At 46.0% G+C, this 23020-nt stretch overlaps 2 protein-coding genes and 1 long non-coding RNA gene across 9 annotated transcripts in view; 1 reads left to right on the forward strand and 2 right to left on the reverse strand.

The window, feature by feature from the left end:
• The first annotated feature begins 1659 nt into the window (after positions 1-1659).
• Positions 1660-22105, forward strand: MEST. 6 transcript variants are annotated; one of them, XM_042972473.1, is made up of 13 exons: positions 1660-1682; positions 11328-11434; positions 11532-11686; positions 13369-13448; positions 13833-13910; positions 14043-14179; positions 14357-14415; positions 15676-15716; positions 16493-16563; positions 16805-16906; positions 17455-17531; positions 19767-19830; positions 20758-22105. In XM_042972473.1, the coding sequence occupies exons 2-13, from the start codon at positions 11409-11411 to the stop codon at positions 20873-20875; spliced, it is 1008 nt and encodes a 335-aa protein (XP_042828407.1). In that variant the 5' UTR covers positions 1660-1682; positions 11328-11408; the 3' UTR covers positions 20876-22105. The 6 variants fall into 6 exon arrangements, with proteins under 6 accessions (XP_042828407.1, XP_042828428.1, XP_042828398.1 ...); XM_042972464.1 differs by lacking the exon at positions 1660-1682 and adding an exon at positions 2721-2781; XM_042972485.1 differs by lacking the exons at positions 1660-1682; positions 11328-11434 and adding exons at positions 8223-8407; positions 17780-17858 and having other exon boundaries at positions 20758-20884.
• On the reverse strand, positions 15007-17811 carry LOC122234768. The gene is made up of 5 exons (XR_006212723.1): positions 17737-17811; positions 17255-17401; positions 16773-17061; positions 16479-16589; positions 15007-15227 (listed from the first exon to the last, which is right to left on the reverse strand). It is a non-coding gene; the product is annotated as an uncharacterized LOC122234768 (long non-coding RNA).
• The window catches only part of COPG2 (COPI coat complex subunit gamma 2), a 114771-nt gene continuing 113848 nt past the window's right edge, over positions 22098-23020 (reverse strand). For both annotated transcript variants that reach the window (XM_042972439.1, XM_042972449.1), the window contains one exon: positions 22098-22622. In XM_042972439.1, the coding sequence (XP_042828373.1) occupies positions 22492-22622 (131 nt within the window). In that variant the 3' untranslated portion in view covers positions 22098-22491. The remainder of the gene's footprint in view (positions 22623-23020) is intronic.

The raw sequence follows: 23020 nt of genomic DNA on the forward strand, positions 1-23020 counted from the left end.
TCTGCTAGGGAGGGACTGGAGCCTGGGGGATGGGAATGTACTTTTCCCTCATGGAGCCTTGATCATCCCAGTTGGACTTCCAGGTGGGGTTGGAACCTCCTTGGAGTACAGGGCCACACCATCATCAGCTTCAGTCACCTCTTTCTCCCTCCTGCGTACTCTCATGTCAACTTGGTGAAAGCCTTGTTCTTTTGCCCAGCGGTTAAGGCTCCATTCCTGTGCCAGTGGCAAAAGGATGCTTAGAATAGTGAGCAAACTTCGAATGTTAGAGATTTGGAGAAATAGAACCTTTAGTCGTACAAGATTTGCTGACAAAATGTTTCTGCAGAAGTCAGGTGGTGGTGCCCCAGTTCTAGCAACTTGCGCCTTCCTCGGTCATGTGATCTCCGGGTGCCATCTTGTTTTCCTGCCCCTCCCCCTATTCCCTGGCAGATACTTGCCCCCTTCCCTCTGGGGATGCCCTTGGACTTTTGCTCATAGCTGTATTATTCATTCATCACCTTGCTCGTTATCAGCTTATGTGCTTATCTGTAACACTGGATTGAGAGCTATTGAAGATTTTAACAGTAACAATCTTAATAGCAATAGCAATAATGTAGTGCTTCCTGTGTGCCGGGCACTCTTTGAAGTGCTTTACAGATGTGAACTTATTTAGACCTCATGCATCCCTCACAATATCTTGATATCCTCATCTCCAGTAACTTCTTGAGCGTTCAGATGGTGACTCTTTCAATTTAGATCTCTCCTTTCCCACTTGTCCGAAAGGGGTTTTGAAAAAATGTACTTATTATTGGTGTACAATAGATCAGTCCCCTGCAAAAATATATTCATAACATTCATATAATAAGAACAGATTATACAGAATAACAGCAGGGTTGTTTTCTCATTTCGCCTGACATCCAACGGTATTTATCTTGCCTTCTACCCCATTAGTTTAAATTAGGACAATGTATTTCCATCCAGTAGAGTAGAATAGTTGTGTGTTTTCCCTTTACAAAGTAAATTAACTCTGTACGCATGAATACTTTAAAAAAATGATTTGAGATTTTTCAAATATCAGTTCCACAAACTTTTTGACGAGTAAACATAAGCAAGCATATCTGGATTCAAATCCTGGCTCCACAACCTACCAGCTCAGCCACCTTGGGCAAGCTCCTTCATCGTTTGAAGCCTCAGTTTTCTCATTGGTAACATTAGGATAACAGTTCTTATATGTTAGATTTAAATAATATAATGTATATAAGGAGTTTGGTACAGACTTTGGCACATAGTGATCAACAAATGTGTGCTTTATGCATTCTTATCATTATTCTAAGATGCTGGGTCGGCACAAGGGAGTCAGAAATAAACAAGATGCTGTCCCTGTCCTCAAGGAGCTCAGCAATGGGGCAGGAGAGACGAGACAGCTATGGAAGTGTCATTACAATAGTGTGATGAGTGCCACCGTGGAAGGGTGTGCAAGGGACAACAGATGTCATAAAGGGGAGAGTGATTGTGTCTGTGGGAAGGTTTAAGGAAAGGCTTGCTAGAGAGTATGGCTACTAAGTTGAGCCGTGAGGGATGAATTTTTCAGGTAGTAAAGTGGGGAAATTATATTTGGGAGGGGGAAAGAACATGTGTACCTGGAGAACACGGAGAAAGGAAACCTACGGGGTTTGGAGGAACTACAATTAGTAATTTTGGTTAGACGATGAAGTTTCGGGTGGTGGGAAAGGTGGGAAGGGCAAGAGAGAAGATTCTAGAGGAGGGACCGGATTTTGAGGTGTTTTGCATGCCGAGCTAAAGAGTTTGCATTTCGCGTTGGCAACAGGGAGTGGGGAAAGGGTTTTAAGAAAAATCCCTGGCAGGTGTGAGAATGATGGATTGGAAAGGTGTGATGGTGGAGGCCTAGAAACTAATTAGGAAGCAGTGGTCCAGGTGAGAGATAATAAGGCCTGAATAAGGGCAAACAGTAGTGGGAACGGAGGGGAGCCAGATGAAGTCAAGAGACCCTTGGGAGGTAAGACGGAAAGGAGGGGGAAGGGAGGAACTCGCTGGCATCTATCCCCAGAGGTGCTGGGCTCTTCACCCTCATTCCGTTATGCCACAGGTATCGGTGACTGTGTGTGAGAGACTGGGGTAGATGGTAACGCCATTCACCAAGACAGAGAATGTAGGAGGAAGCACAGGCTCTGGGGAGTCAGTTGGTAGTGTGGGAAAAAGGAAATGGAGAAAGGGTCGCGAACGTAGCCCCTTTTCCGTATCCGATGTTTGTGCACCGTTCATGTGAAGATGAACGCAAGGCAGGCAAATACAGGCATCTAGAGTTGGGGGTGGAGGACGGGGCTGGAGGTGTAGACCGGGGAGCCTTTAGGTACAACGAACGGCTGAGATGCGGAAGTCTCACCAAAGATCTCTACATCGTTAATAACTCCCCAAATATCTCTTCTTTGGCCTTCAGTTTATCGTGTACAAATATGAGATTAGGCCGTATAAAATTTTATCCTCGTGGATCCAGTCCACGAGAAGCCTTCTCGAAGGCACAGTCTGCCATTTCATACCCTTTGCCATAGGTGGCGCTGACGCCCGGCAGGGAGAAGGCGGCAGCACATGCTGGGTTGGGGGCGATGGGCCGGTGCACGGAGGTGGCGACGCTCTAGCCCAGAGCCGGGTATTCGGTGGCTTGGCCGGGTCTTCCCTGGGGGACTGGGGTGAGGCCCAGAACCTCTGGCCTCAGGAAGCGCATGCGCAACCGTTTCCCCCAAACATGGAGTCTTGTAGCCCAGGTCTTACCTGAATCAGGTAAGAGACGGGGCGGGCGATCAGTGACCCTCCACCCTCGCCCTCCCGGCCCCCCGAAGAGTGGGTGTGGCCACACCTGGGGTCTGTGGCTAGTGTGCGTGGAGCACACACCCATCCTGGGGGCCAGGCTTTGAGTGACAATGGCCCAGGACGGCGTGAGAATACGCTGGGGCGTGCAGGACCACGCTGGGGTTCGTGGGTGGCTGCCCGAGGCGTGCGCGCCACCCAAGTGCCACGTGCGCGAGGTCCTCGGTCGTCACCTCCCAGAGCCTCGGGGTCAGACGGGAACGCACACAAGTCCCCCAACCCTCGCCCCCAGGCGTGACTCCCCTGACAACATTAGTCGGCTTGACCGCCCCTCCAGGGAACCCGGACTCGAATTTTTCGGAGCGGGGGTGGGGGGTGGGGTGAGGGGTGCTGTGCCTTCCCACTCGGGGGACAGCCGTAGTGGTCGTGGTCGGGAAGGTGGCAGCCACACGGGCCTGGGCGAGTGTGGGGTGCGGGGACGCGGCCACCGGGCGCCGTGAGGGGGGTTTGCCCCGGGAGTTGGAGCCACCGCCTGGGCGGTGCCAGGCGAGTGTGGCGGTCGTAAGGGGACTCAGGGACTCGGGACTCGGGAGGAAGCGCTGCAGGAGTGGTGTGGGCGGGGGCACTGGAGGGCCTGGTGGGGGAGGACAGCTGAGGAAGGTGTGAGGTGCTGATAGCAATGGAGGAAGAGCGAAACACCTGCCTCTGGGTTGACTCATCCAGGCTGGGGGGAATAATCTAGTGTGGAAAGTGGTTTAAAAAAAAAGAAAAAAAAGAAAAAAGTGACGTGTGGCAGTCCCCTCTTCCCCAGGCAGCTAGGAAATTGCTTGTCTGTATGCAAGAAGGTAGCTGTTTTCCTTAGAGGGCTGTGGTGAGCATCAGATGAGATAATAATATACGTGGAAGGCAAAGAGCTGTAAAAATGCAAGAGACAATTTTATTTGGAATCTTGCAACCTACGTATCCGTGTGAGTGTGGGAGATGGACTGTAGATACGGACGAGTGGAACAGCGCCAGGTGTGGGATTATGGGAGTGATACAGAGGTGTGTAAAGATACTTTAGGGGTGCCCAGTGACATTGTAATCTATAGAAATAGCTATCTGTCACTTAGGTTCGTTTTATCTGGCTAACGGATTATTCGCCTTGATGCTTCTCTACCACATCTTTTGAACTTTCTGCAGCCAAAGACTTTTACCCAGACATGAGCCTGAAGAGGAAAAAAAAAAAAAACAGTCTGGGGATGTATGGATTAAGTTTGGCTGAGAGGGCGGTTGATGTAACTGTTGATAATTTCTTCAATTTGTCTTGCCCTCTGCTTGAAACATCACGTTGCACAAAGAGTGGTGGCCTGAGGGACACCTAGGGAAGACCTAGTTGTGGATTTGACCCTTCCGGAGAAGGGTCACCCTGGCCAGGTTCCAATACCTCTCTGATCCTTAGTTTCCTGTTAGGTGGGAGAAAACCTTAAAGGTCATTCATGCATTCTTCCAGACCTTGCATACCTGCCACAGGATTACCCAGCCCCTAGTGATGGGGAACCTGTCACGTCCCCAAATGGCTGAGCCACTCAGTCTCCCTAGACAGACCTGACTGTTGGAAAATTCTTGATGTTGAATCGACATCTGTTTCTCTACAATTTGCACTCATTGGAGCCGTACAGAATAAAATGTCTAATGCTGCTTCCACAAATATTTGAGGACTGCTAACACATTTCCTTCTTCCACTCACTCCACAAGGCTTCTTTTCTTCCAACTGAACGTGCCCAGTTATTTTAAACAGGGAGGCAGTGTGGGGTGGTGGAAAGAACGCCAGCTTTGGAGCCAGACACATCTGTGTTCAGTTCCCAGTCCGTTACATACGAACACTCAGTGCTCTGAGCCGCTGTATCTTTCTCTGCGAGATGTGGACGAAAATAGTCATCTCGCGGAGTTATTGTAAGGATGAGGGATAAATTGGTGAAGATTCATGCTTAAAATATGAGAGCGGCTATGCCTTCGGTGACATAATTTGCAATGCGTTTTAGGTGATCCTCTCTGAACGCATTCCTGTTTATGGGTCTCTTACATTGCTTTGTAAAACAGAATAAAACACTTTCTGTGAAGTCTAACTAGCAAAATAGAGTAGGATTAGTTCATCCTGGGTACTTCTCTAATTACATTCTGCAATCTACAGTGGCATTTTTTGAGCCATATCACATTGATTGACTGTCACCTAAAGCCCTAAGTCTCTAATATGTGCTGCTGTTTGACCAAATTTCTCCCATGTTGAACTTCCTCCATTTATTTGAATCGATAATTATAGGTGGCTCTTCAAAGTGGAAGTCCCAGTTCTGTCTCGTTGTCTACAGAAATAGCCTTGTGCCTGTCATAGTATAGGTCTCAGACTGGGGTTAGAAAAATACGATTATTGAACTTTCGGCGCCAGCCCTGCTGATCTCACACCCCTGTTGTACAATGAATGCTGAGTGTTCCGCACTATTTTTTGCACAAACCGAGGACTTATTATGTGGGACCATCTTAGAGTTGGAATGTGACAGGAGTGCATGATAAGCTACTGGTCAAGGGAGTGCGCTGCATGGGATGTCGGTCGAGTGTGTTGTCTGCACCCAAGAACGGAAAGGGTGTATGTACCGAGAGCAAGCCGGAGGCAGACTCTGGATTTATGTACGGTTACATGTTTTCTCAGACGCTTGGACTGTTTTTTACCTTGAGCCGGATTCTCCCTGGTGGAGGAAGCTTCTTTCTGGAAGTAAGTCAGGCACATTTAGGAAATTCATTAACCCTTTGGCTCCTGGGGCATTATCGCTAGCATTTTCTCCCTCAACTTTGGAAAGCCAATTCCCAGCTTGAGCCAAGCCGATCTCTCATAATACCCTCTGCGTGTTCAGACTCCTTGTCTCTGCACTGGAGGGTCTTCCGAATGGGAATGTTTTCTTCGCCTAAGCAAGTTCCGGGTTTGAAGTCCTCAACCCTCGATTCCTCCTTCCCCATGGAAGCTTTTCCTAGCCACTCTGTCCAGGAGCGTTTCCCTTGAGTGCCCGATTTAGAATTCCTGTTGCCTTCCAGAGCATCTTCGGTCCCCTCTTCACCCCTCCCCCCAACAGTTTCTCCTATCTGCCCACTTGTTCTGTGGCTTTCAGAATAAGATCCTTTGTGAGCATTCAGTTCATTAAATACAAAACCGCCTTCATCTTGGGTGCTGGTGCTTCTGGTGTGGTGAGAGTGAAAGTGTGGAATCCGTGGGGCTCCACGGTTCTATGGACGACGAATACGAAAAGAAAATAATGCAAAGGTTGTTACTGTTGTCTTCATTAAAATGGGAAAACCTTTACTCCGTTGACTGATTTAAATTTTGCTAAGTAATTAATTCAGTCCTTAAAAGGTGGTCGTTAAAATAGGTAATCCTCTACTTTTCAAGAGAGTGATTTATATTTTGGTGAGTAACCAATTAAAGCCATAAAGGGTTTACATCCATCTGTGGCTTCTCATTTTCTTTAGGACAAATTCCGAACTCCTCAGGATGAAATACTCTTTGTAGCCTAATTTTTTGCCTGTCGGCACCAGGCCTAAAGGACTTGCAGCTTTCCCCCAAAGGTTGTGCGGTCCTGCGCCTCCGGTGCTTTGCAAATGCCTCCCCTCTGGTTGGAATGCTCTTTGTCTCTCTGGTAAATGTCTATTCATCATTCAAGACTACCCGCCCCCCTCCCCTTAATTACTTCCTCCCCTGTGCGCCCTCAAATTCTTGTACTTATTCATGCAGTATTTATTAGGGGCCTGCTTTGTGGCTGGCACTGTGGCGGGCTCTGGGGATACAAAAGGTGAATAATACTTGGGCTTGGCCTTTAAGGGCCTTCCATGTTAGGGGGAGGGGGCCAACCTGTCAAAAAATGTTGCCAGGAAATGAAAGGGAAGATTTAAGCAGCATCGGTTCTTGTCTGTCTTCCCCACCGGATGGTCAGCATCTTGTGGCAGGGGCCATTTCGCATTCATCTCCGTATTTCCGGCGCTTAGCGCGCATTGTAGGTCCCTTTCACGACCCTGTTAATCGGACCCCACTAGAAATGTACCCTGGGTTGCGCCACATGTTTCGATGATAGCCCATACGTGGTGGTTCCTCCTATGTCTGGTTGGCGGCCCCTGGCTCCCTGTGCGATGTTAGGTGCCGGGTGGGCTTGGCCGGGCTCGGCGGGACTGGCCTTTTGCGATTCGTGTGCTGGGCTGCGCTGTCTGCCGCGGAACGGCCTGCGCGGGCGGGTGCGAGCGGAAAGAGAGGCCTGCAGCGCCCCCGCTGGAGGGAGCCGGCACTGCTTGGGCTGCCTGGCTCGCTCGCAGCCCGCGTGCGTTCGTCAGAGTTTAAGTTTACAGCCAGAAAATGAACACAGACACTGTGATTCTCTACACTTTTCTTTTCAAAGGCATAATATATGCCTTTTAAAGGATTATCGATGAAGAAAAAAATTCCCTCCTTCTTTCCCGTACCACTGGCGTCCTTGCGTTGTGATTCAGTCGGCATTCTAAAAAAGGGGAGTTTTAGTCGCATGAATGCGAAGATCATTATTTCTGGTGCTGTACCGGCCCTTGGCTGGGAGCGGGCGCCGAGAGAGGGCTGCGGCGGGGCTCTGGCATGCGGACCACGTAGCGCTGCTGCAAAGGAAACGTGCCTGGCGCCGCGGCCATGGCCGCGGTTGAGCGAGAGAACCCAGACTTCTCCCCAAGTTTTGCCCTTTTTGCTTCCTAGCCACCACCCCCCGAATTAGCTGATGAGATTGGTAGGAGGTCCAGAAGAGCTTATTGTTTCCCAGACATTTGGTTGTGTCCTTGATGGTTACCCACAGCTCGGGACCTGCGAGGTGTGGGGCACTCGAAGACCACTGCTCTGGACGGAACCCATGCCTCGGGCGTGGTATAGACCGAGAGCAGGCACCACAGCTGGCCACCCTGAGCCCCACCACACCTGAGGTCGAGGGGCCACCTCTGGGGTTGGGGAACCTGTGGGTGGTGGTCCACGGGTGGGGGTGTACGTTCGGGTTTCAGAGTCTGCCTTTTCCTGTGGCGTTAACTCGCCAGAGGAGAATTTCTGCTGCGGAACCTGGAGCTCAGAGTTGGGGGGGGGGGGGGGCGGCTTGTGAAGGAGCAGCGGAGTGCTGGCGGGGTCGACAACCCTAAAGGTGCCCCCTAGAGGAGCTGCCGTGAGAAGAAAGTTCCATCCCTGCGGCGGCGGCAGGGCTGCGGGGAGGGCTGGTGGGGCGAGGCGTTGGCTGCGGCGGGAGGGGCATTGCGGCGCGGTGGGCGGACCAGGGGCGGGGCGCGGGTGGGCTCTAAAAGTCGGTGCCCACTCGCTCGGCACTGCCGCGGCAACCAGCGCCTCTCCGTCCTTCCTCTGCGGCAGCCGCGCCTCGGGCAGTGCCGCAGCGCACTCCCGGGTGGCCGCTCGCTGCTTGCCGCGGCCGGCGCCGCCCTCGCGGGCTGTAGGCTGCGCCTTGCCGGCCGGCCGGCCCTGGCCAGCCGCGCGGGTGCTGCGGCGCCCGGTGCTCCAATCCCGTGTGCCGGGCGGCATGGGATAAGACGCGGCCATGGTGCGCCGAGATCGCCTCCGCAGGTGGGTGCGCGCGGCCGGCGCGAGGGGGTGTGGCTGGCTCAAAGCCGCCGTCCCGGAGAGGGCGCGGGCCAGCTGGTGGGGATGTGCGTGTCCGTGCCGGGGTTGCCGGACCTCGACTCCCGTGAGGGAAGACCCCACCCGGGCTGGTGGCGGGGGGGGGGGGGCGGGGTGGCGCGCCTGCCTGTCCTCTGAGCCCTGTCTGCCTACTTGGGAGGGGATGTCACTCCTGCACGCAGTAGAATGTGCCGGGCTGGAGATCTCCCAGATTTGGTATTTCTAGACCCTGGGATCGCTCGGATGCGATTTAGGATATGTAGACCCCAACGTTGCCGTGGCGTCATTTAGGATTTGGGGACCCCGGCGTCACCCTGGCGCGATTTAAGATTTCTAGACCGCGGCATCGCCCTAGGGCGATTCAGGGTTTTTAGACCCCGGCTTTACCCCTAAGACTCTGGGATTTTTAGACCCCGGCCTCGCTCTGGCGCGATTGGCGCTCTAGGTCTTGGTATGGCTCAGATGCGATTTAGGATTTTGAAACCGGGCATTGCTCTGGCGCGATTTAGAACGTCTAGACCCTGGTGTCGCCTTGGCGTGATTTAGGATTTTTAGACCCCGGCGTCACCCTGGCGCGATTTAAGATTTCTAGACCCCCGCATCATCTTGGCGCGATTTAGTATTTCGAGACCCTGGTATTGCTGTGGCGCAGTTTGGGATTTCCAGACCCCGGTATCGTTGTGGCGCGACTTAGGATTTGAAGACCCTGGTATCGCTGTGGCGTGAGTTGCTGCGTAGGTGTGACTAGAACTTGCAGTACCGTATCACCGAGGCGTAAGTATTTTTCGGATTTCAGTAATGAGAAGCCAAGCGAAAATGATTACTTGACCAAACTGTCCTAATGTTACACGTGAATTGTTTGCATTGGTTTACACAATAGTTCACAGTCTCAGCGCGATGCCTTAAGGTGGCAAATTTGGTGGTTTTAAATGTATGTTTTCCTCTTTATGAGATGAAGAATTCAAGGCTTGTAGAGGTTATTAATTTCCAGAAGGTTTGCTACTGGGGTTTGCAGGATTTATACTTTTGACTCGTGGCTCATTAAGTAATGGAGGTTTTGGTCAAAAAATGTTTAACCCGTTTTGGCTACTGACTGCCAGATTGTTTCCCTGCTAAAAATCCTAAAACGTTGTTAGAGGCATTTTTACGGAGGTATGAAACCAGAAAACGGCTTCCTGAAAGGTTGCCTCTTTCCTTTCTTGGAGTAAAAGAGGAGGTGTAGAGGGTGGAGGTGTCCGGGAGTGGAAAGTATACGGTCGTTGTCCCCCCCCCCCCCCCCCCCCGCCCCCTGCAGCCTTCTGCTTGCTCCTCTAGTAGCCCCTCCCTAGCTCTGTGCTGAGTCATTGCAGATATGCGTCTGCTGGAACCCCTGAATGAATGAGATGAAGAAGCCCGGGTTGGGGCGGCTGGTGGGGGGGGGGGGGGTGGCGGTGATGAAATGTATGAGCTGAAGTACAGGACAGATGATAGCTAATGATAGCTAAACCTGATGCCTTTTGTCATCTCATTTTTCAAGGAGGTACTGGGTTGTAGCCTGCACTATTAGGGGGTGAAAATTGTGATGATAATTATCATGTTTGCGGGCACTTTTTGGAATCATAATATTAACTTGAAAGGTGCAACCAAATCATTGGGTCTGTTTTATGGACAGCTACTTTGGAGGAAGAAAAAAAAAAAAAAAAAAAAAAAGACTGCCCTAAGTGATGCCTAAAAAAGAGAGATGCTGCTCAGATTTTTTGAGGGATTTTTTTTTTTTTTTAACCACTGTGGAACCACAGTCTTATTTATTTTAGAGTTAAAAAAAAAAAGCATTTTGTGAGTTGGATCAGTTTGTGATGCGTAGGGGTTGTGTCCAGTCTGCAGGTAATATTGGTGGAAGGGTATGTGTACTCGCACAAAGCTGTCTCCAGCGGGGCTTTAACAATCGGGTTCCCTAATTTGTAAGCTCTGTTTTCTTGACAACTCTTAACTTTAGTTTTAGAAAGTATTTCCAATCTGGTTATTTTGAGAGCACTTCCATTCTACTTCTAATTCTTTCCCTGGCGACTATTCGAAGTCATAAGCTAGAAACAGAACTATTCCTAATTCCCGTTTAGCACTCATCATTGTGGATAGACTGACCTGGACCTTTGAAGTCCTGGGCATGAGAAGGTTGGGTATGCAAGCCAGCCCTTTCTTTCCAGAGACCAAAGCAATTTCCAGATGTTGGGCATGAGCTCTGCCTTTTTGTTTTTGTTTTTGTTTTTGTTTTTTGAGGTGTGTGCAGGGTGGGAGGTAGCAGTCCTAAAAAATTAAATAAATGGGAGCTTCCTCAAGAGTCTGCCCAGTAGAGCAGAAATATAATCTCCTGCCCTGAGCAATCAGGAGATTAGATACTGTGGGTCATGACAAAGCTGCTTATGTTGGAATACGCAGTGCACCGAGGTTCCTACGTTCACAGACGGTTTACCTGGAGCCGTTTCTCAGCACAGATTGAGAGAGCAGTACCAAGGCTTCACTGGGGTCAGAGAATTGATAAATAGTAAAAAAATTAAAAACGGCTCTCTGCTTTAAGGACAGAGGCTACTACCACATGCTTTTTAAAAAATCATTAGTAAAAAACTACATCTGTGTATCTGTATGTAACACTTTACTGGTTGGGGGGGTAGAGCTTATTGTGTCAATATGAAGGAAATCATTACTGTTTTCTGGGGAAGCTTTGATAAAAGTCAGTGAAAAGGGGCACAATACTTCTTTTGACTTCACATAAAAAAACCTCTTCTCGTCTGGGGAAAAGCACAATGGGAGGAAGGAGAAGCACACTGAGGGATTAAAGTGGGAAGGAGAGGGGGAAGATTACGTATTAAAATAATATATTTTTTCCTAGAATGGTGAGCAGTTATGGTGACTGCGTAGCAGGCAGAGGTGTGCTTACGTTCTTCTGGGTAAACTTTCTGCCGTGCGTCATATGGAGGGCCAGGCAGTCGCTGCACGGTACAGAGTTTTCCCACCCCATCTTACCGATCTGGGGCTTGTTGAAGCATGTGCGGTTCGTCCGACTGCTTACCTCGGGTCTCTGGTTTTCCTACAGGATGAGGGAGTGGTGGGTGCAGGTGGGTCTGCTGGCTGTGCCCCTGCTTGCGGCCTACCTGCATATCCCACCCCCCCAGCTTTCCCCTGCCCTTCACTCCTGGAAGTCGTCAGGCAAATTTTTCACCTACAAGGGACTGCGCATCTTCTACCAAGGTAAGACGAGGGCCGTTGGAGCCCCCCGCATGTACAGATCCCATAGGTCCCACTGAGGTACTCATTTTGTGTCCATTGGTCTCTGTTGCCCTTCAGTGATGGCGGGGAAAAGCCCCATTTTCTGGGCAGTGTGCTTGAAGGAATGAACTAATTCCCCTCATCAACTCCATAGCAGGGAAGCTCAAAGAAAACTGCTGGGGGGGGGCGGGGGCGGTGGAATTAATTTCAATTTCTGTAGAACTGACTTTTCAGTATAATTTTTCTTCATAGCCTCATTTGTATTGATAGATATTGGTTTTCTCTTTTGAGCGCCCCTAGTGTCGGGTAATATAAACGGTATTCCGCAGACCTACCGTTGGTTCTGTTTCCCTCCGTCCCTGATTTCATTTTATTGTGTTCTATAAAGATTGTTCGTTGCATGCATAACTAAATGCGATTTAAGCCTTATACCCTTGTATAAATTAATTTGCTGATAATTATTGTTATGACTGCTACTTGTCAAGTAATTATCATATGCTAGTCATTGGATTAGGTTTTCAATCTCCATTATTTCGTTTAATCTTTACAACAGTACTTGGATATAGGCGCTATTAACCCCTTTTATAGGTAAAGAAATTGCGAAACAAGATTGGGAAAGATTTCTTTTGGGCGGGGGTCAAGAGCAATAACGAAAAATGTTTGTCATAAACCGTTTTTCATTATTGCTCCTGACCTCCTCTCATTTGCTGTATTCAATTAAGTAAGTATATAATTTCCTCTATACCGGTCATTTAATTGTTTCTAGTTTTTTAATGTCTCACATAGTCAATGTTGAAGGGAAATCTTCATGTATATGTTTAACATATTTATTTTTTCCATATATTTTCAAACTATACTACTTGTAAAAGGAATGATTTTATTTGCATGGATTCTCAAGAATTTTTCTTTAATTCTCAAGAATATTTTTAATTGCTTTTGATTAAATTATTTTTGCAAACCTTCTCAAATCTCATGCCACTGGCAGTATGCATGAATGTGTCCATTTTAAATCTAATACTTTTAACAAGACCTTTCCCTGTTTAAATGTTTGACTAATTTAAAAGATGCCTGTGCATTAAAAAATGTTCATGTCTGTATTAATATTTCTTTATACTTGTTAGAACTTTTAATAGTTTGAGCAGTATGCTTTTGATACTGGATTGGGTCTCCCCTGGGGGAAATAAAAGTGCTGGACAAATAGGATAAACTAAGGTGTTCACCAGGTTGAGGAAGAGTTGCTATATTTCAGAGAATTTTTGTGAGGCCATTAATAAGGTACAAAAAATCTGTAGTGTTTATGTTGTGATGGTATACTTCTAACTGTGCAAGTTTACTTTTTACTGTGAAAAACAATTTACATATTGGTAATATAAAGAAATGGGGAAATACTTTAAAAAACCTAAGTGAAATTAAGCAGATTGCCTTCAAGTATTTTCATATAAAGTGTGCTATTGACAAGTTTTTAATATACAGATGAAAAGAGAATCATCAAATGCCTGTTTTTACGTAAAGCAGTAAGCTTGCATTTTAAAAATGAATTTATTTTTATTTCATTAATTTAGGCAGGGTTTCTTGTCCTTTATGCCAGATTATGTAGATTTTAATATTTTCAAGATTATTTTTTTAAGGCAGCCAGCCTAACTGATTTCTTTCCTTTTTCCCAGACTCTGTGGGTGTGGTTGGAAGTCCTGAGATAGTTGTGCTTTTGCATGGCTTTCCAACATCCAGCTATGATTGGTACAAGGTAATGAAATCAGATTTCTAGATCCTACTATATCTTTAAAAATCCAAAATCAAGGACTGTGTTATCAGGACTGCAAGGTTCTTAGCTATTTGAATTGCTTAATAAAACAGGATTAAATGTAGAACTGTTTCTCATGTACTGTAAGAGAGTAAAAAACCCTTTGGTGATCTGGAAAGGATCATTGACAAGTTAAAAATGCTCGAGTTTTTCCCTGAATGGAGATTACGAGTAAACCAAGAGGATCATCTGTGGGCCTGTGGTGGTTTCATGAGATTTTTTATCAAAGTCTGTTAAGTCAAGATGGGGATGAAGCTCTTGTACTGTAGGTTGGAAGAGCAGAGGCGCAGGATTACAAAATCCAGATCCTCTTTTTCGTTCTTGTAGATTTGGGAAGGTCTGACCCTCAGGTTTCATCGAGTGATCGCCCTTGATTTCTTGGGCTTTGGCTTCAGTGACAAACCGGTAAGCGGCATCTAGATGGGACCAGTGTTTTTTTTTGGTGGAGGGGTGGTGTTGGGACAACAGAGGGTCAGGCTGGCAGACAGATCAGCACTCATGACGTCATCCTGTATATCTGGGCTTTCTTCCCCTTAGAGACCACATCACTATTCCATATTTGAGCAGGCCAGCATTGTGGAGGCTCTTTTGCGGCACCTGGGGCTCCAGAACCGCAGGATCAACCTTTTGTCTCATGACTATGGAGATATCGTTGCTCAGGAGCTGCTCTATAGGTCAGTGAGGTCATAGACTTCAATACTGCTCACAGGTATCACTGGTTTAAAATGCTGGGAAAAATAAATTGTTCCTGGATTCTTTCTAGTCCTTCTCCCTCTTGGGAGTTTGTCTTCGGCTGCTGCATTGGTGTGTGTCCACTGAGTTAGATGTGTGTTTCCCTCACCCATTTCTAGGTTCAAGCAGAATCGATCTGGTCGGCTTACCATAAAGAGTCTCTGTCTGTCAAATGGAGGTAACTGCCGTGGTGGTGGGTGGAAAGTGAGGTGTAGCCTCAAAGGGCCACATGTAGATATCATGTCGACATCTAAACAGTAATCTCATGATACTGCAGGCAGACATAATTACACCAGAGGATCTTGACCTTTCTTATGCCACGAACTACGAAATCTCTAATGAGATTTATTGACTCTTTCTCAGAATGTTTTTAAACATAGAAAATAAAACAAATAGGATCACGAAAGAAACTAATCGTATCGACAAACAGCTAATAGAAAGCTGCGTTACAGTAACACGTGTTTCTTTGTAAATGCATCGCGCAGCAAGATCTGTGGGGAGGTCTAGCAACCACCACGGTTGGTCGTGAGGAGAGCACTGGCTGCAGTGGGTTATGCAGATAGTTGTGATGGAACCACAGGCGCTCCTGATACCCTGTGGTTTGTTCCAGAAACTCTTAATCTTTCAAAAAATGTTTATTTTTATTTATTTTGGAAAGAGAACCCCAAGCAGGCTCCGTGGTTGACGATGCAGAGCTCCATCTCACAAACAGTGAGATCATGACCTGAGCTGAAATCCAGAGTCAGATGCTCAACTGACTGAGCCACCCCAGCGCCCCCCAAAAACTCTTAATTGATGGTAATGCCAGGTTTCACTTAGAAATTACTGAACCTTTGCTTCAGTCTTTTGGAGGGGGTTCTTTTTCCTTGAGTGCCATTGAGCCTGACTTGTAAGTCCATGAATATCCAGATGTCCCCTGAATACCAGAAGGGCAGATTCGGACGGGAGTCTCTCCCTTTATCAGTGATGCTCATGGCTTTCTCTCATTGACTGTGGAGAAAAATGGAAAAGGAAACTCTAGGTTTTTTGGTTCCCCGCCCCCCCCGTCCCAGGGACCTACAGTTCCTGAAAAAAAACCACTGGTTTCTTTTGTAGCCCAAATCACTAACAATACTAGGTACTGTGAAGAATGGAAAGAAAGGCCAAGGGAAGTCAGGCTCAGTCAGCTTTATGGATGATCACATACATTAGCTTTCCCCTGTTTCTCTACTCTTACAATGGGGAAAGTAATCCCAGCAGGACAGAATCTGACCTGTTAAACAGAGAATTCCCTGGAGAAGTAATTAGATGAAAGAACTAAGTTTTGTTTATTTTATCGTTTCTGGCAATAAAGGCCCCAAATGTAACAGTAAATCGGGAGATAGTCTCCGATAATGAGCCTGTGTTTGACTTAAAATTGTTGGTAAATAACTAACATGAGTCTCTTCTTCTCCTATAGGTATATTTCCTGAGACTCACCGTCCTCTCCTACTCCAAAAGGTTGGCCACTCCAGTGACAAAATTTTGAGTGTTGTTTTTTTTTTTTAACGTTTATTTATATTTGAGACAGAGAGAGACAGAGCATGAACGGGGGAGGGTCAGAGAGAGAGGGGGACACAGAATCTGAAACAGGCTCCAGGCTCTGAGCTGTCAGCACAGAGCCCGACGCGGGGCTCGAACTCACGGACCGTGAGATCGTGACCTGAGCCGAAGTCGGCCGCTTAACCGACTGAGCCACCCAGGCGCCCCCAAAATCTTGAGTTTTTAAGATTTATACCAACATAAATAATGCTAGGACCTTTATAAGGGCCATACCTACTGTAATGGGCTGTAGTTAAAATGCTCTCCTCAGGAATTTACATTAATAAAGTTAGTTTTTTCCTTCTGTATCCGCAGATACAGCAATGGAAGCAGTTTCTAGGTAAAGCCTCCTTTCTGAGAAGAAGAGATCAACAAATACTTGGAGAAATACAGCTATCTAGAGATTTGTGTCATTAGCATGTTGTCTGAACAGATCAGATCCTAAAGTTGAATACATCAGTTAGAAATCTTAGGGATTTCGTGAAGCGTAGAAAGGTAATCTTAAAGGGAACCACAAATAGGTTTGCCTTCCATGAGAGAGCAGGTAGGCAAAACAGAAGTGAAAAGCCAGTAAGGAAATGTTTCAGTAGAAGGACATTTGGCTTAAGTCCTTTTTAAATTCCTAATATGAAACTTCTGTCCTGGTTAGTGGTTTTCTTTCTCTCAATTCCTGATTTTTACCTCTTTACCTACAGCTCCTCAAAGATGGAGGCGTGCTGTCACCCATCCTGACACGATTGATGAACTTCTTTGTATTCTCCCGAGGGTAAGTCATTATTGATTCGCTATAGCCTGGGAACAATGTAGTGAAAAGTTGCCATTAAAATTCTGGGCCAGGGTTTGAGATTTTAAAACACAGATGTTGGCCATTTGCCAGGGAAGCGGTGGAAGGGATTCACAAATCAGTTAAGGGTCAGACTCTGTGACCTGTGAGGTTCCAGTCATATTTAACATTCTGGATTCTTTAACATTCACCTGTGTCTTTCTGCTCTTTCGGGCTCTTTCAGTCTCACCCCAGTCTTTGGGCCGTACACCCGCCCCTCTGAGAGTGAGCTGTGGGACATGTGGGCAGGGATCCGCAACAATGATGGAAACTTAGTCATCGACAGGTAAGAAATAACAACACTTTCTTTTGGTTTCCAGAGAAGCTCTGTTTTTGGCAAGTGGGGAAAGCTGTAGGATTCCTCGTTCTGTTCCTCGCTAGCTTGTTCCCTCTCACGAGGGGGTCGGTTATGGTCTGTGAGGCAAACGAGAAAGTCCTGCGCTGAGAAGGAAGAAGTGGAGAATAGTGAGCCCTGAGCAGAAGGCATGTGGTACGGAGTTTAGATGAACAGCTGCAAATTCTAATGCTAAATCAGTAACTGGCCAATTGAGTTTAGCAAATCCTACTTTGGGCTTTTTGTTAATATTAAAATGCTTCAAAATGTCTAATCACAGTTGTGAAAGGAGCCTAGTACCTCTCAAAGTACAGGTCTCTTCCTTTTTCGTATCTTTTCCATTGCAGCAGGGACTGAGAGGGAGAGCTCTCTGTCTTGTACAAAGCATCCTCAGGCCGCGTTCAAGTGAGAATGTAGCGGCTTTCGTTTTGGGATGCCTTTGCCTTCCTGTAACAGTAAAGATTTCTCGTCCTACTCTTGCTGACTTACCTGTCCTGTAGTCTCTTACAGTACATCAACCAGAGGAAGAAGTTTAGAAGACGCTGGGTGGGAGCTCTTGCTTCTGTAACTATTCCCAGTGAGTATTTCTGTATTACGTTTTGATAGGAATACTGAGGGACTATGGAGCTAAAATAATTGCCAGATTTAGCAAATACACATACAAGACACCCAGCTAAATTTGAATTTCATATAAACGGCAAGTACTTTAGAATAAGTATGTGCTTTGCAGTATTTTGACATCTTTATACCCCCCCCCCCAAAAAAAAAAAATCATTTCTTACCTGAAATTACATTTAACTGGGCATCTCTTATTTAACCTGGCAGGCCCTACTCCCAGCATCTGGACACCAGTGACACGAGTTGTAGAGCGAAGTGTGGAAAACAGGGAGATGCCACTGCAGGGGTAGCTGGGGTCACTGTCAGGAGTGGGAGTTGGGCCGGCTCTCGTGCTGGGCCTCGTCAGCGGCCGCCACGTCAAATGCCGAAGTGCCGCAACAGAAGGCGGTTTAGATACTAATTGAGAGGCTGGAGGTGTCTTGGGCTCACGTGTCTGTTCGTTCTTATAGATTTAAAAAGAAAAAACTCAGTGCAGTGTCTCATCCATAGTAGCTGGTGCCCAAGATTTAAAACGTCAGCGGTCAGTTATAACTGAAGAGAGGGCCCTAAATAATGATGGTATCCTGGATTCATAGGAGGAGGACATGCACAGTGTGGCTTAGTCCCCTCGGTCCAGGCACAGAAGAGCTGGAGGAGGGACTGAATGGCTGTGTACAGGAGAACTGTCCCAAACGGACTAAGTGTTAGGCTTACTCCCAGGAGCTCCTTATAACCTACTCATTAAAAGAAGCTAGATTTTCTAAGCATAACATTAAAAAAAAAAATTGTTTTAACATTTATTTTTGAGAGAGAGGGAGGGAGAGCCTGCGCGGGAGAGGGCCAGAAAGAGGGGTGGAAGCAGGCTCTACGCAGTGAGCACGGAGCCCGACACGGGGCTCAAACTCACAAACCAAGCGGAAATCAAGAGTCGGCCGCTTGACTGAGCCACCCAGGCACCCCTAAGCATAAAAATTTTTTTAAAAAAGATATTTAGAGACAAAAAACAAGTGGGACTTCATCAAACTAAAAAAGCTCTGTATAGGTAAAGAAACCAACAAATGGGAAAAATGTTTACAAACCATGTATCTGACAAGAGGTTAACATCCAAAATGAATGAAGAATGTGTATACTCAATAGCAAAGAAACAAATAAGCCGATTAAAAACTGGGCAAAGGACGCGAATAGATACTTCTGCAAAGAAGGTATAGGAAAGGCCAACAGGTACATGAAAAGAGTTCAACATCACTAGTCATTAGGGAAATGCAAATTAGAACCAGAATGAGATATCACCTCACACCTGTTAGAATGGCCATCAGCAAAAAGACAAGAGACAGTAAGTGTTGGTGTGGATTTGGAAGCAAGGGAGCCCTTGTGCAGTGGTGGTGGGATTGTAAGTGGGGACGGCCACGGTGGAAAACAGTATGGAGGCTCCTCAAAAAAATGAAAACAGAACCACCATACGATCTGGCAACTCCACTCCTGGGAATACATCCAGAGGAAATGAAAACACTTAAGTTGAAAAGGTTTCTGCACCCCTGTGTTCATAGCTGCGTTGTTTATGATAGCCAAGACATGGAAACAGCCTGCGTGCCCATCTATCAATGAATGGATAAAAAAGCTGTGATATATATGTATGTATACAGTGGGCACTATTCAGCCATAAGGCAATCTTCCTATTTGTGACAACGTGGATGAACCTACAAGGCATTATGCTAAATGAGAGAAGTCAGACAGAAAGACAGATACTGTATGATCTCACTTACGGAGATCACACTGTGGAATTTAAAAAAAACTCCCCCACACCCAGAGGACAAGAGATTGGATCTGTGGTTACCAGAGGTGGGGTGAGGGAGAAGCTGGAGGAAAGTAGTCAAAATGTACAGACTTCCACTTACGAGTAAGTACTAGGGATGTGATGAACAACATAATGACTACAGCCAACAAGAAAGTTGTTGAGAGAGTAGATCCTAAGAGTTGTCATCACAAGAATTTTTTTTTTCTTTTTCATCGTATCTATACGAGGTAGATGTTAACTTGTCTCAGTAATCATTTCACAAAATACATACACCAAATCGTCATGATGTATGTATGCTTTAAACTTAAATAGTGACGTATGTCCATTATTTCTCAATGAAGACTGGAAAAACAATTTTTTTGAAGGGGTAGGAGAGTACATTTGAGACCTTTAGTAATTCACTCCTCTTCTCTTTCCTAGTTCATTTTATCTATGGGCCACTGGATCCCGTAAACCCCTATCCAGAGTTTTTGGAGCTGTACAGGTGAGTCTCCCTCAGGGGTCTTTGTTTTGTTCCTGGCGACAGTGGTGAACAGGATAGCCACTGTCTCTGCCCTCACTGGCTGTTCATCTAGGAAACACATAAAAAGATGAACTGGGGAATCTTACTTTCGTAAACGGAAAGATGAAAAAATTCAGGTTTACGTTGTCTTGATTTACATGGCCTGTTTTCACTGTCATGGCTACCACATGCTCCTAGGTGTACAGGTACGAAAAAGCTGTCATGTGAACCAAGGAACGGAAGTAGATCTGTTTTAAATGTTTGCTTTAGTCTGACTGTAAAACTCCTCGACCTCAGCTGAGCAGACTGTAAGGAGAGCTTGAGAAGAGTTCACTGTGGAAAAGTGCCTTCTCCTTGGTTGTTATTTTCTCTAGGTGCTTAACTTACTCAGAAGGTGTTGGAATACGAAATCTTGATTATGTCACATGAGACTGTCCCATACCTTCACACGGCCTAGCAGAAACAACCCAGTAGTAAATAGTGTACATTTAATTCTAAACAGAATGCCCCCCCCCCCCGCCCCGCCCCATCTCCGGCCAGGGTTAAGGAAGGCCTTTTGTTATCTTTACTTGGACGGTTAGTTTCTGAATGGCCCACTCGTTTGATGCCTCATGCTTCTCTAAGGAGCTGGAAGTCATCCTGCCTGGGCAGGTGTTGCAAAGTGTTATATTTTCAAGTTGTTGTCTGTTGGGTTATGAACAGTTAAGAACTAGTCTGCTTATGTCATAAATGGAATTGGCAGGTTTACCCGCCTAAGATACAATTCCAAAGTAGAAGGTGAATAAGCTCTTTGTTGGTTCCTTCCAGTGTGGTATGTCCGTAAGGGCATTTACTGGGGCTGCCCACTGGCTTGCATCCCTCCCCTCCCTCCAGCCTCAAGTTCACCTACATGCTGTTCTCTTCCACTAGGAAAACGCTGCCGCGGTCCACAGTGTCGATTCTGGATGACCACATTAGCCACTATCCACAGCTAGAGGATCCCATGGGCTTCTTGAATGCATATATGGGCTTCATCAACTCCTTCTGAGCTGGAAAGAGTAGCTTCCCTGTATTACCTCCCCTACTCCCTTACCTGTTGTGTATTCCACTTAGAAAGAAATGCCCAAAAGAGGTCCTGGCCACCAAACGCTATTCTCTCACAAAAGTCCACCTGACTCACTTGTGATCAGCATATAGTAAAAAGCCCACGGAAGCTCTGGCTAAGGATGGCCCGAACAGTCCACCTCCCATTCTTCTAACATCTGAGCGAGTGTATGGACTTGCCTTTGTCTTTGTGCTATCAGAAAATTCTGATGAGCATGACTACTCACAGATTCAGAAAGACAGACATTTTTAAAGTCTTTCTGACAATTCTGTGGACTTTTCTGGAATGTGTAGAAATGCTAATTTCTGGCCCATCCTCGGTTGGAATCCTATGGTAAAGAATGAGGAGAGGGGGGTCTCCTTACCTGTCCTCAAATGGCCGTAAGGGCACATGCTTTCATAACTTCTCTAAGCAACACGGCTTAGTGAGAGTGAGTCTCCCTTGTCATAACTTTGGATTTCGTTCCATCAGCTGCTTTTAATGATAGGCATTTTGTTGACCTAGGTTTTGGTTTGAATATGCAGTATTCTAAGTATACTTTAATACTATGATTTACCTGCATGTATTATATGTATTTTATAAGGATACTAAACCAGCAGATACTCTGGCAGAGTAGTGAACCTTATTCAACAGGTTTCATTTCTGAGTAAACTGAATTAAACCCAAACTATTTACAGAATTTCCTAAAAAATCACAGGATGTTAAGGACCAGTAGCATCCTTGCCAGAGATTTACTGTTATTAGCTAATTCTAACAGCAAATAACAGTCTGACTCTTCATACCTCAGTGCTTAGAAGCATGTCCCTCCTGAGCTGGAGGGGAGGGGATCGTTGTATAGTCCAAGTTACCGTGCTGAATGTACATGGATTCCTTTTATGACGATTACTTAACTTCTCGTTGGTTGTCCTAGAGAAGCTTCCTCTTGTAGCTCAGTAATTCCTGTACTTTGTAGACAGGAAAGTTCTGAAACTTTAAGAACAAATTCTGAAAGGCCTATGCGCAAATGGTGCTGAATACGTTTTTTTTAAGCCACAGCTTCACTGTCTTAGTCAAAACAGGATGATTGAGTGATTATTTTAAATTCTTTTTTTTTTTTATTAGCAACTTGAAGTATAACGACTGAAACTGGAATAAGTGTTTATTTTCTATTAATAAAAATGAATTTTGACAAAAGTGGACTCCGGCTTCCCCTCCCCCACCACCCCTCTGGGATAAAAGCTTTCCAACATTGTCAGGAGCTTTCAGACACACATTAGATTAAAGAATGTGATGAAGTTAAGCAGCTGGGGTACAGGATAGTATTTGATTTGCAACATCACCCAAAGCTGTACTATCATACCAAAGTTGACCCAGTGTTAATTTAAAAAAAAGAAAAAAGAAATTTACATGCACAAGAACAGATATTTGCTTGATCTGCTGGCTCGGGGCCAAATGTTTAATTTGCTTCTCCAAAGAACATTAATCCTTAAAAGTCTAATTCCGGGAAATTCATGCCACTAGTCTAAAAGCCCACTGACAGTGAACTGTGCCATCAACTTCATTCATTGCCCAGTGACAATTTATCCAACAGAAGCCAAGATAACATCTACAGGTGTTCCCTCTTTGCTTCTGACAGTCACCTGCATGGTCACTCCGTCTGCTAAGGCCAGCCTGGACCTCACCAATAAATCATAGCCACCTCTGTATACACCTGAGAGAAAAAAGCAAGGAAAACTGGCTTAAGAACTCACAAGAAGCTCTGAATAATGAACTATATCGTGCTCTGCTTGCATTTCCTATTAGTTTAGTTTAGCTTTTCTAGAGATTTGTGTTTACGGTGAGAATTGAATCTTGTGGACAAATTCTAAGCAATCTTTTATATTTCCGTGATACCAGGCACATAGGAGGTACTCAATAATACTGACTTGGAGTACTCAAAGGTGGGGAAGTGGTAGCATTGGTATGTGCGGGAGAGATTTAAGTGTTTGAGGCCAAATTTACTTCTTCAGAGAACAACGTTAAGGATACGCAAATAATTAAACAGCTGAAACAAATTATTCATATGAATAGGCCTTCAAATTATAACTCATAATGGGATAATGGAACCGT

Source organism: Panthera tigris, chromosome A2, assembly GCF_018350195.1.
Source record: "Panthera tigris isolate Pti1 chromosome A2, P.tigris_Pti1_mat1.1, whole genome shotgun sequence".
Taxonomy (NCBI): domain Eukaryota; kingdom Metazoa; phylum Chordata; class Mammalia; order Carnivora; family Felidae; genus Panthera; species Panthera tigris.